Below are 13,608 nucleotides of genomic sequence, written 5' to 3' on the forward strand. Positions count from 1 at the left end.
GCACCAAACTGGGTAATTTTAAGATTTAGTAATTTAGATTAAGTACACAGCTTATAATCTGGGGCAAAATTTGAGCAATAAACATATAACACACTTTCTTATAAAAATTCCCCATATATATGTGTGATTTATTTTGTTTTACTATCTATGAGGGCATCCTTTGCATTTTATTTTACTATCTATCAGGGCATCTTTTGTATTTTGATTGTCTTGCACGGCCTAATGTATGCATCATCAGTGTTATTGCGAAATAAAATTCTTATTCCACAAATTGTTATTAGCAATTTTGTCACTTTATGTGACACTTTATGTCACTATTTATGTCAATTCATTAGCAATTAGGTATTTGTCACACGTTTGGGATAGGCTAACTGGGCACAATGTTTCAGTTTTTTTTTTCTTTTAAAAATAAATATGTGAAATAGGTACATAATATGTGGTTTTATGTATCTTCAACAAGCCCCAACTTAATCTTATTATTATAGATTGATGTTTTCTATCAGTTAGCTATATGAAATGGCTCTAACATTTTTAATGGGATATCAAAGGTAAAATGCTCAAAACAATTGAAAATGAAATGGAGTTAGGTCCTAGTGTTAAATAGTAAGGACACTGAACTCTTGGAAAAATATGAGTTGAAGAAGGCATGTATAAACAGATATTTCTTTCTTACAAACTTCTTAAAGTTTCTCTGAATTCTTTTCTTTACTGGGCTTTTCCCCTAAGCTACTATTAAATCGTGAAAGTGCATTTTCATAAAACCTTTTTATATAAGTGTTGCTGATTGGAGGAGGGGAGAAAAGTTTCCTCATTTCTCTTTTGTGTTCTTTTTCTTTTTTTTTTTTCTCCTGTGTGAGAAGAAAGTGTTCAGATCATCTTTTTGAATAATGAAAACAATAATAACTGCTCCCAGGAGAATAAGAAAGCAAAGAAGAGGCTTTGTTTGACTTATCTGTGATAAGGCACTTTGGAGCTTCGGTTTGTGTGAGTTGAAGAATGAGATGTACACAACACTCCAACCCTTCTATTATGACAGTTTATGCTTCCTCTACAGCTTATTTAACTCAGATGCCTGGGAAATAGACACAATTACCACCTTATGGAATGCTACTTAACTTTAAATGTTCCCTCCAGAATAGAAACCCACGTCATCAAAATTTATCTGTTTCTCAGGAATTATTTCTTCGGAAGGCTTCTGCATATGCCTGTGCAATTTTAAAATTTAACCCAAGGTTGCTCAGAAATAACTGTGATATAAAAAGAAAGAAAAAATTCCCACACTAAGGGAGTGTGTTCACAAGAGCTCCTATGAAAGAGCTGTGTCCTATGCCCATGTACACTATAATCATTCACTCTTTCAGCTGTTATCAATTTAAAACCAATGAAACTCCCACACTGAGTCCATTTGAGCAGTCAATTTTCATATCTCGAGGCATCTGTAGTTATTCTGAATTGGCTGCAAAAGCAGAACTAACAAGTTAAGCTCTAACCATAAGTCGACATCAGGCTGGTAAACCATACATCAAACACAGACAGTTAGTCAATACTCCAGTATGAAAAACCAACCAGCATTTTAAAGAAAAGCAACATATTCATAATATGTTTGGCAGTCTGGTTTGCATTGCTTCCTTGATGGCTGTGCATTTAACTTTCCAGTCAACAGGGAGTTCCTCGTACTGGCAAAGCAACATGTTTGAAGGAAAACGGGTTGGTCTTCTGATTTGTGGGTAATATTTCTAAATGAGAATAAAGAGGGCTGAAGAATGTGGCTTTTGTGAATAAGAATCTAGAGAGTGTCTTAATAGTTGCTTTTTATAAGAAAACCCTTTCAACCATATGTTCTGGATCTTTGCACACAGTCCCTACTTCAAATATTATGTCATTGTCAGGCCATGTGTCTCAATTTTGTGTTTGGAAAATATGGTTGCTTGAAATACCTCTTTCTCTCCCACGAGTGACTCCATGACAGGATTGTTGCCTCCCATAGAGAGAAGAAGACAATGAAGAAGGAGTATTCAAACAAGATCAAGGCAGTCATCACTTCGATCAAATCATTTCCAAATTTCTGGGGCTGGGGGCCTTGGGCGAGGGGGAGTGAAGGGTGTTTATGACATATAGCTGCCTATTCCCAGAACTCTTTTATGTACTTTTATTTTATCTTCAAAAAGAAAGGATATATTAAAGGGAAATATCTAAGGAGGAACAATGCTACATAAAGTTTATGTTTTCAGATCTGTTGCCCCAGAAAATGCTTTGATAAAACACACTTACAGCAACACAGTCAATTTCAAAGAAAAGTTGGGAGACATACCTCTCCATATTGCAATTTGACTAACACTGACAGACCACCAATTACAATTATCCAAATTCTGATATGGTCTCTTGTCTCCTTCCCATAACGAAAAATAGAAAATGCTGGAATAGCACTTTTGCAACACTGGGTTATTTTTCTGATGACTGAATTTTATAGAGGATGGTTACATTTTAATGTTGCTAATCAGGTAGGGTAACAAGTCAAGAGTGAAAGTTCTATATTGAACAAAATTTACCATCCCCCCAATAACATGATACATTTTTTTCTTTCTCTTGGGAATTTGTAGAATATTGTTGATTTATAATAGACACGAATTTGAGAGGAAAGATTTGCAGGCCCAACTGTCAGTGATACTAAAGGAAATAAAAGGGCACTATCTTAATCTTAGGATATGTCAAAGTGAGTTGTTGATATGAATATTTCCTGTGCTTGTAACAGTCCACACATCTGCTGAATGTGGACCCCGATAAGGAGATACTGGTTGTGAGAGCTCTGATAGATTCTATCCTTAGAGACACATTCAATGCACACATAATGTGGACTCAAATCCCCATTGTACCATGAGTGAAGAGTGGGACCTCCTTTCTCAAGCACCATGGAAAATTCAATTCATCTCCCTGCCTGGGAAGCATTTATTCACACGTTTGTTCAAATTATCAATCTTTAGGTCAGAAAGAAATTCTGTTTTCTTCTCCCTCAATTATCAACCTCACCACAAAATGAAATCACCAGCTAGTACTTTGTGTGAGCAGGAGAATTATAAAAACTACAAAGGGGAAAGTGACTAGCCAGCATTGGCTTTGGATACAGTTTGTAGGGTCTATGGAGGCCCTGTAAAGCTAACAAGAACTAAGCTGAAGAATCTTCCCCTGCCTGGGAAGCTGGGTTTAGGAGTCATGAGGGAACTTTGTGGTATGAGAACACCTGCTGGAGAACAGCAGGGTATCAATAATAAATGCTAACCTTTAAGAAAGGGGAATTCTTATGAACACAGATGCCCTGCATCTTTTTCTTCTCTTTAGGTGGTTTCATGGAGGGAAGATTTAGGATGCGATCAGAGGGCCGAATGGTCATGCACCACCTCTCCAGAGGGCAGCAGCCTCCTGGCACAAGAAGGAAATATCACATCAGCTTGACTTTGGCCGTGTGCAACTAGTTGAGGCTATGCTTCCAAGAGCATAGAAATTTTGGCTGGTGCAATGTCAGGGGTGGAAGGGGAGATTTTGTATCTTTTTTTACAATCTACACACACATACACACACACACACACACGAGTTAGAGCACAGAGTATGTGTAAAGCATGGTATAGATCCACCTCATGAAAGAAAACCTGTGTGTATTTGTTACTGTACCATTATTGGTGCTCATGCTCTATTTCTTCTTATTTTATGGAAACTCGTCAGTCTTCAAAATGGAAGGCTTAAAGACAATATTTCATCCTGGCCCCAGGATTAGACTGAACCCATAGGGTATGCCAAAACTCTGGGCCATCTTTTAAGGATCGATAGTCGCTAGAATAAATAAAACCAGCATCTACTGCCATGGCAAGAATTAATATGGGTTTAGAGACCATTGGCTAAAAACAAATTGCTGGTTTTGAATCAAATGGGTCAAATTCATCTTATATTCCCAGCACTTAGCATGGCTATTATTAGACATCCAGTCTGTTTTAGGGCTGAAGCCTGATACTATCTGGCATTTTCTTTTACTTAAAAAATGGGAAAGATTTTGAAGGCTTGACTCAAAGGGAAAGAAATGTAATTTAAAGAAAGGGAAAAAGAGAATTATTATAATTATTATTATATACAAATACATAAAATATAGTAGGTTATACCAGGACATTTTTGGTAAAACCATTTTGTGGATATTAAAAATCAGGTATATATAAGTCATCATCTCAAATATTATACTCTATTGCTTGTGTAAAAGGTCTCTCTCCATGAGAAAGGAAGTTCTTGAACCACAGACTAACCAACTTATTATTCTGGCTCATTCTTTTTCCCCTTACCTAATTCACTCCCATTTCTGGACCTCATTTTTCTCTTGTTGCTCCCAAGTTATTCTGCTTTTAATATCTCCTAAGACTGGGATCATTTCCTCTCTGAATAACAGGCTTTTAAAAGACATGGGCTTAACCTGTTACCCAGGTGCACTTTTTTCTCAACATTTGCCATCTCTCATGGTGACCTGCATTTTATTATTGAACAAAAGCTAGCTATGTGCTACTCTATTACCAACACATTTGCTCCCAAGAGCCTTTAAATAACAGAAACTGCCTGGGAACTATAAATGCAAAGCAACCAGGAAGCTTGTAGGCCAAGATAAAGAAGCTTAAGGTTGGCTATTAATTTTGGTTAATATTAAATCATGACATAGCTCACACGTAAGGATCATAGTTCAATTATGAACCATAAAGAAGTTTAAAGAAAAGAAGATTTACAAGATATTTTTAAGCACATTAGTGCATATTGTGGAAGTTGTGAGAGTATTTCAGGCCCAAAATGATAGACCTGTGCCCTGGTATATAAATTCAAATACAATTATTCTCAGACTAACACTGATAAAGTGGCAGAATTGGAGCATGTCTCTACCCAAAGGTATATTGTGGTGTTGCTCATAAATATTTTGCTTAAATTAACAATGTGACAGGTAGGTTACTCTGTCATACATCAGTTCTAACAAATTACTTTTAAAATAGTTTCCTTTTAACTCAATGATTTTGCTATTCATAAAGATTACTGTTGAAATTCTAGCGCTTATAGCTTGAATCTGAAATGTGAATGGCAAATCTTTCTTTACTTCTCAATATAATTGACATATTTTATTAAAGTACTATAATTTCAAAGACATTATTTTCTCATGTGACAGAAACCTTAAACAATTAGTTGTGCCTGTGTGGGTAATTACTTAAATGTTCCAGCAATTAGATGACACTGTATAAGTTGGTGTAGCTAGAAAAGAAAATGAGCTCATGGCCATTTATGTATAAAGAGTATCATGATGAAAATTACAAAAAAGATAAATATGAGCCAACCATAAATTATCTACACTCTTCCCTTGAAGTAAGCAAGCTACTACTGCCTTTCCTTGTCAATTGTCAGGATTGATTTCCCAAATTTTAAAGGAATACCTGAGAAAATGGTTTCCCAAGGCCAACTTGAACATAATTTGCTCCATCAACCTAAGTAATAAAGAAAAAGAAGAGGGCCAAAAGGGAAGAAAAGAAAGATGAAAAGAAGGACAGAAAGATGGAAGGAAGAAAGTTGCTAAGTAATTAAGATAAGCTGGGCATGGTGTGAAGTTCTTCCATATTTCATTTAAATTTTATGATGTAAATTTCATAGGTGAAAGAGTCAGTAACCAAATATTAAGTTATCTAGCTGGCAAAAAGCAGAATCCAGCTACAAACCTAAAGCTGCTGTACTTTCAAATAAACTCAATTTTCTGAATTGTAAAATGGAGTGGAAATTTTTCTATCATAATAAAAAATCTTGATTGATTAAGTTTATCAAGAGTATATAAGGCATTCTGGAACTTTTGGAAATATTTCATGTTTGACACAAATGTGACAGTCCCTACACATTACCCTATAGCAAAACTGTATCATTAACAAGCTCTAACCATGTACATAGAATTTTAGCTAGTCTATGGAGCCTCATTTAGTAATAAGAATGAACATCCTTTGCCCACCAGACATTTGAGCTAAGTCACTAATGTGATAGAAGTAGAATGAGTGAAATATATCCATGTAAAACTGATAATTTAAAGAACATGAGACAACATTTTAAAATAAAAAAAAAATTAAAAAGTCCAAATGACAACAACACATTTTAATTTATATCCTTGGATAAGTTAGAAAAGTATCCTCTATTTTCTATTTTCTCACTTATTCAATTAATTAATATTTATTGAGTGCTAACTGCCACAGGCCATCCTCATTATTAGGTACGAGAGTAAAGGTGGGATATTCAAAAAAAAAAAAAGAAAAGAAAAGAAAAGAAAAAGAATGGAGAATAAGAAAGACTCTAACAAATTGAAAATATAATTGCTAAAGTTAAATCAATAAAGACAAAGGGATAAAATTGAGAATTCTTTCAGAATATGGGAAAAATAAATCCTGGTGATCTAAATGCTCACATCATAAGGATCCTAGAAGAAGAACCAGAGAAAACTGATGGGAGGGACTGACTTATCAACATAGTAATAGAGAGAAAAAAATTCAGAGCTGAAGAGAATCTTAATTCTTTGAGTGCTAAGCAGAGTAAATGTTTTTAAATTCTGCCAACCATATACATTATCTTGATTACAGAATCTCAAAATAAAGACAAAAAACCAATGATTCTGAAAGAAAAAATATTCAAAGTAACAGGAGTAAGAATGGAAACTACAACTCTGTATTCTAGAAGCAATGGAATTTTATGCCCAACTACACTATTGATCAAGTGTGGGCATACTGAAGATATTTTTAGACAATCAAGGTCTCATGTTTTCTAAATGAGTTACTGGAGGCTGTTACATAGTAATAGAAGGAATTAAAGCAAGAAAGAGAAGGTATGGATTCAGAAGGCAGTGAATACAATTCAGAAGTTCAGCAAAAGAGAATCACGGGCTGATTCCAGGTAAAGCCTGGAAAACAATCAATCCAAGTGTGGTGAGGTGATAGAAGGAGTTGAGAACATATTCTGGGAAAAACAAAAACAAAAACAGGGAGTTACATTCTAGGGACTCTAGGGAGTCTAGGGAGTTGAACACCGACTGTTTAACTGAGAAGATTAAAGTCCTTGATGACATAAAGGCCCAGAGGCAAGAAAAAAGCTCTGTGGTGGAGGAGGGGGGCGGAATCTGCGCAAGAAATGCACAATCGGAAAGGTATCAAACTAAGGGGGCCTGGGTGGCTCAGTCTGTTAAGCATCCAACTCTTGATTTCGGCTCAGGTCATGATCTCACTGTTGGTGAGATGGAGCTATGCATGGAGCTCTGCGATGACAGTGTGAAGTCTGCTTGAGATTCTTTCTCTCTCCACCTCCACCAGTTATGCTCTCTTTCTCTATCCCAAAATAAATAAACATTTTTTTTAATGTATCAAACTAGGGGTGCCTGGGTGGTTCAGTCGATTTAGCATCCGACTTCAGCTCAGGTCCTGATCATCTTGTGGTTCATGAGTTTGAGCCCCACATCCGGCTCTGTGCTGACAGCTCAGAGTCTGGAGCCTGCTTTGGATTCTGTGTCTCCCTTTCTCTCTCTCTCTCTGCTTCTTTCTCCACTTGCTGACTCTCTCTCAATCTCTCTCTCTCTCTCAAAAATAAATAAACATTTAAAAAATGTATCAGACTAAAATATAGCATGATTGTAAGCAAATGATGAAGCATGAGCTTAAAAAATAAGAACATTATAAAAAACAGAGAAAGAGAGACAAACCAAGAGATAGACTCTTAACCATAGAGGACAGACTAGTAGTTACCAGAGGAGAGGTGGATGGGGGAGTGGGTTAAATGGGTGATGGGGATTAAGGAGTGCACTTATGATGAGGATAGGGTGATGTACGGAAGGGCTGAATTACCATATTGTACACCTGAAACTAATATAACACTGTATGTTGACTGAAATAAAAATAAAAACTTAAAAAAATAAGCACATTATAATTTGTGTGGTCATTAAGTGATCACATTGAACTCAAGGACATGTTAATCCTATCTGGCACATGACTTGGTCAGCAATTCCATAATATTTACATGATCAATATAAAGTAAATGCAGGTACCTGATTTTCTTCACATTTAGATCAAAATATGAGGAAAAACATGGAGGACTTGGTTGTGATTGTGAAACAGTGTAAATGTACTAATGCAACCTCCAAATGTAAAAGAAAAGATAATCTTTTTCACTATGATCAAGGAGGATTATCTGAGAATCACAGAGGTCATGATATTGTAAGAACAGAGAATGAAGTCTAGTCCTTGGAGTTACAGGAAACAACCTTACATAATTGTAATAGTATGAATGATGTTTTTGGTTCTTAACTTTCAGAATCAATCTACAAATGAGTCATAATTATAGAAAGCAGTGCAATAATGAGTTTTTATGATATAGAAGTAAGAATCACAGTAGCAAAGACAGAGGAGATGAGAGTGGGGAAAAGGCACTAAACTTCTTGTCTTGTCAACAGTAGCACTAAGTCTCAGCTTTCTGTGGTTACTGGAACACTAAGTAGAGATTTAAGTATATTGGATGTTATAGAGAAAGCTATTGGACACAGAGATACAGACCTGTTGTATTTGACCATGAGTATTTGGGGGGGAAAAGGGCCAGGTGGATGAGGTCTGGTTTAATTGAGTTGAATTCATGTCTATTTGTAAAAGAAACCTGAGATGACATCTAAGCTTGATAAATCAAGACATTATGTCATGAAAGATAAGGAAGATATTGACAAAATCTAACTAACCTGTATTCCAGATAGCAATAACATAAGCTATGGAGTCAACCACCAGGAAAACAACGGATAGAAACAGTGCCAAGTAGTGCCTCGTAAGGAGCAAAACCGAGATGAGGCAAGGGAGCACTGCTTTTCATCATAAATCCTGGAGGCATACTATTTCATCTTTAAACAGGTTGTTTCCTTTATAATGTAGTGATTACAAAATAAGGTAGTACAACATTACTTTCAGTTTCTCCTAATACCATCCATTATGGTTTTATCCACATGAAGATGAAAGAAACTACTTTCTAAACATACAATCCTCTCTAATTCTATCATTTTGATATAAGGAAATACTAGTTGCTTCCCCCAAAACAAACAATTGTTATCCTTTCTAGATATTGCACTGGCAAGTGTTTTCTGTTCTTGGATGTCAGTGTTGTTATTTGAAAGATTATATAAGGTAGTTTGGCTGACACTGAAGAGCTCTTACTTCAGTTTCAAAACCAAGTAGAAAATATGTTACAAACATACATGCCACCCTAAAATGTACCCTCTTGCCTATAATTTACATATTAAACTTATTTGAGTTTTATTTCTGATAAGACATTCAATGCAATAAACTCACATGTTTAAAAGGTACTTGCCATTTTCTTGGCAAATGTGAAAGCACTTGGAGAAATTGAAGGCTTTTCAGAAGCTGCCACAGCAGTGGTATAGTGACTGCTATACGCATCTGAGCTATTAAGATTTCTTTCCATTGAGTCATCATCCATAATTATCTGCCAGCTCTTTTTGACATTCTAATGTACCCTTCTCATTAGTGATACTAAAGAAATTAGAAAATGCTGCCCCATCAAGGGACTGTTTCCAGATCTAGCTTCTAGCCAACGAAAGCACATTTTGGCCAGGTCTCCATGAGTCCCAAAAAATAGATATTGAAGGAAGAGTTTGTGACTGAGTTCAGACTGTGTGATATTGAGACAATTCTCTTTTCACAGAAAGTGCTTTGGGGATGTTGATCTGCTAGGCGTTAGACAGTTAAGAAGGCATAGCCTTTCCTGCTCCACCCTGGGTGCTCAATAAAGGCTGGCTGCATTCAAAGCTCAGGCCTTTCAGCCTGTTGGTAACATTACATAAAGGAGTAAAAACACTTCGAAAAGTGGCTGTGGCCCTGCAAAGTCCCTCCTAAGTGTCAGGAAGCTCACTTTTAAGATCCAAACTATCATCACAGTTTTCCTGAACCTTGTTGCGAAGGACTTTATTCCAGACCTAAAAGATTAGACTGTTGAAAGAATTTGATGCATATTCTTTTTTTTTTTTTTTTTTTTTTTTTTTTTTTAAATTTTTTTTCAACGTTTTTTATTTATTTTTGGGACAGAGAGAGACAGAGCATGAACGGGGGAGGGGCAGAGAGAGAGGGAGACACAGAATCGGAAACAGGCTCCAGGCTCCGAGCCATCAGCCCAGAGCCTGACGCGGGGCTCGAACTCACGGACCGCGAGATCGTGACCTGGCTGAAGTCGGACGCTTAACCGACTGCGCCACCCAGGCGCCCCTTGATGCATATTCTTGTGGGCAGATACACAGAGAACAATTTTAAAGGCCATAATCTCTCTTTCTGAATACTACTTCTCTTTGAAAGAGTTACGTGGAGTCATTTAACCATTAATCATTCATTTATTTTATGTAATTTTTCATAACTGATCAAAAACACTGATTTCATTGCTTTCTCTAAGTCTTTGTCTTAAATATGCTAAGAAAATAGACTTAAAGTACTAAATTTGACTGGGCCCGTATTTTTAAAAATTGGTTTAATGCTTTTCACTTAGTGAAAAGAAAAAAAAAATCTCAGTAAGCGCTTTAAAAAATTCACAGTTAAAACTGAAACAAGCCCAAGAAGTGATTATATTTGCATAACTTGATCTGTATTTGGAAGAAAATTCCACTGAAGACAACAATGGAAGCTTATCAAATCAGAATTTCACATAGATTTTCCATAGCCCTACTAATGAATACTGACTCATTGGTCAGCTATGGTGGAAATTTAATGGAGCTCTAGGATAGGAAATGTACCCATCGGAGTGTGTTCAGTGGTTCCATTACATCAGTATGAAAACCGCATTAGGCATCCAGTTCTGCCGCTTTCTGAGACCAATGCTAGAGCACGACAGTTGTTAATTCTTTAGCATTTTGATTGAGGCCAGACCATGCCCCTGAATTAAAACCCTTTTTGTTTTGCCACAGTCAGGAAAATTTGCACTTTATGTCCAAATTGGGATTGTTTGGTCTACTGATTTGGTTTTCCATTTTCTTCAAAGTGGTAGGCAATCTCCAACTGAATCCTCTCAAAGAAAATTATAATCTGTGGGGTGCATTCTAAGATACAAGTGAAGGTACTGATATATTATTATATGAAGTTGAATCTGTAGAGGACCCAATACTGTAAGTGGCCCTGAAAAGGATATCTTCAGAGTATAAGTCTGAGGTAAGCCTGGTTTAGAGTAGGTGCTAGTTCAACCCCCAAATGGGTACATTCAAAGAATTTTCCACTCTTGCTTCATAAAATTTTACCGTCTACAATTGGTTCAAAATGCCATATGCGTCTTGTGATAAGTTCCCCTGTTTAAAAATGGACTGAAATTGATAGGACAGTTATTACAACCCATTTCAGTAATTTTCATGTTAACTATTGCTGAAAATATTGAGATCTGTTTTGCCCTGTTCTTAAGAAATGATTGTGTAATTAAATCACTTTTTGGCTCCCATGAAGATCCATCTTTTAATTTTGTTCTCAGAGTTTATTTTAGTTCATTTTCAAATTTCTCCTTACAGTCAATTTTTAAAATCTATCCATCCATCAGCTAGGAAATTGGAAAAGCAGGGAAAATAATGGCCTTAATGCATATGTTGTCTCGTTAGGAAAATAATACATTTTACTGTGTAATTTGTAAGTGATATCCAGTTATAGGACTATAGGTGTGCACCTGGACCGTCCAAGCACATGGTGACATGGGTTTATTCTGATGGGCCGCTAGGATACCCTATCTATTACATCACTGGTTCTATGTATCCACCCATTCTTTTTCATCTCTCTTCGCACTGTGACAGTAATAACAACAGTAGTGAATAATAATGGCATTAATAATAGGAACATTTATGAACACTTAATTCCGGAAACTCTATTAAATGCTTTACATGGATTATCTCATTTATTTCTCCATGCCTGCTCAGTGATAGGTACAAGTATCCCCATTTAACAGATGAGGTATCTGATGATCAGAGAGGTCATGACTTGTTCAATGTCAGTATCAGTGAGTGGTAGAACCCAGGTTTGAATTCTAATTAGTCAAATGCCAGACTCTACATTTTTCTATTGTGGTGGCTAGGATGGTCTAGAATATTTTGTTCTTTACTTTAGATATATTTGCAAAAGTACCTACTTATCTCAGTTTAGACTGAGCTTTTAGTTCTCCAGCCTCCAAATCCATAGATATTCATGACATCGGTTTGTCTTGGACTTTTCTTCCTAGCGCTCACTTCAAACTATAATTAGGGTGATCAGATAACTTATTATCCAAATCAGGACACATCTAAGGGTGAAAAGAGCTGATGGTATTAAGCATGCTGGGACTGTAGGTGTGCACCTGGATTGTCCAGGCCCATGATGACATGGGTTCATTCTGATGAGCTGCTAGGATTTTCTTCTGTCCCCTGGCGCAGAGCCCAGCTCTGCTGAGGGCAAAACTAAGTATTGTTTTCAATGGTTCTGTGCTGCAACCTTTATTTTCTCAGGACTAGTTTTGTGGGCAACTGTTTTTTTCCCTCTGTTAGAGCAGAGCATTCAATAAACAACCTAAAAAGAATAAAATATCCTAATATTTCTTTAGAGCTGAATAGCTATGGACACAGAGGCATATTCATTTATCACTGTTACAGTAAAAGCATAAAAAGGCCTATACCTTTAATAAGTCCCTTTTCTTGCAGAGTTTTCAGAGAAGGTCTTCGGGTGATAAACTTCTTTAATCTGCTTTTAACTCGGTTTTTGTCGCTTGTATCGGAAGCACTATGATGCAGTCTGAACACTAGAAATAAAAAAAAAGCTTTCAGTAAATTTCTCTTTTATGATTATTACTTTATTCAAATATGAATAGAAAGCAGTAGTTACGGAACTACTGGAATTAATAGCTCAAGCCCTTCTGTTTAGACACTGCATACGAGTAAAAATTTGGCTGTATGAAAATATTAGCTGTGTTGCCACCTGAATGTGCAATGAGAATGTGGTTAGTTCTATACATTCACAATTTATTTTCACTTTCATTTCCTTATATTTAATATGATGACCTTTATCTGCATAATTCCACCTATTTGTATCTATACACAGAATTATAGTCAAAGAAAAATTCATCTACATTAAAGGGAAAACTCTTCGAATTGTTCATTTCAATCGATTATGATTATATACTGCTTGTAGGTAATTCAGGTGTTTTAAATGGTCCTGCCTGCCCAAATAACTTTGTCAATCTTCTTTTTTATGTTGACTCAAAGTGATTTCTTTTTCTGAAGTAAATATTTCTTATTTTTGTTATTAATGTGAAATTACCACCAGTTCTAGGTAAAATCCTGAAACAAATTTGTCTCGGCCTTCTTCGGTGTCTTCATTGATCCCCCATCCTCAGCTTCCTATTCTAAGCTCTATCTTCAAAGTTAGGTGTGCATCAAATTCATTCCTAGACAAATATTAGCTGAATGTTTACTGATCATCAGGCTCTGTGCTAAAAGGCTGTGAACTTCATGATGAACATAACACTTAAGTTCTGGACCTTCATTAAGCATAGAGTCTAAGTACATTCAAGGTATCTTATTATTAATGACTGATT

At 36.1% G+C, this 13,608-nt stretch overlaps 1 protein-coding gene across 6 annotated transcripts in view; it reads right to left on the reverse strand.

Annotated features, from left to right (window-relative positions):
- ARHGAP15 (Rho GTPase activating protein 15) overlaps positions 1-13,608 on the reverse strand; it is a 573,492-nt gene that overhangs the window by 200,713 nt on the left and 359,171 nt on the right. For all 6 annotated transcript variants that reach the window (XM_058694796.1, XM_058694791.1, XM_058694813.1 and 3 more), the window contains exon 9: positions 12,691-12,813. In XM_058694796.1, the coding sequence (XP_058550779.1) occupies positions 12,691-12,813 (123 nt within the window). The remainder of the gene's footprint in view (positions 1-12,690; positions 12,814-13,608) is intronic.

The sequence above is a fragment of the Neofelis nebulosa genome, chromosome 2, assembly GCF_028018385.1.
Source record: "Neofelis nebulosa isolate mNeoNeb1 chromosome 2, mNeoNeb1.pri, whole genome shotgun sequence".
Taxonomy (NCBI): Eukaryota; Metazoa; Chordata; class Mammalia; order Carnivora; family Felidae; genus Neofelis; species Neofelis nebulosa.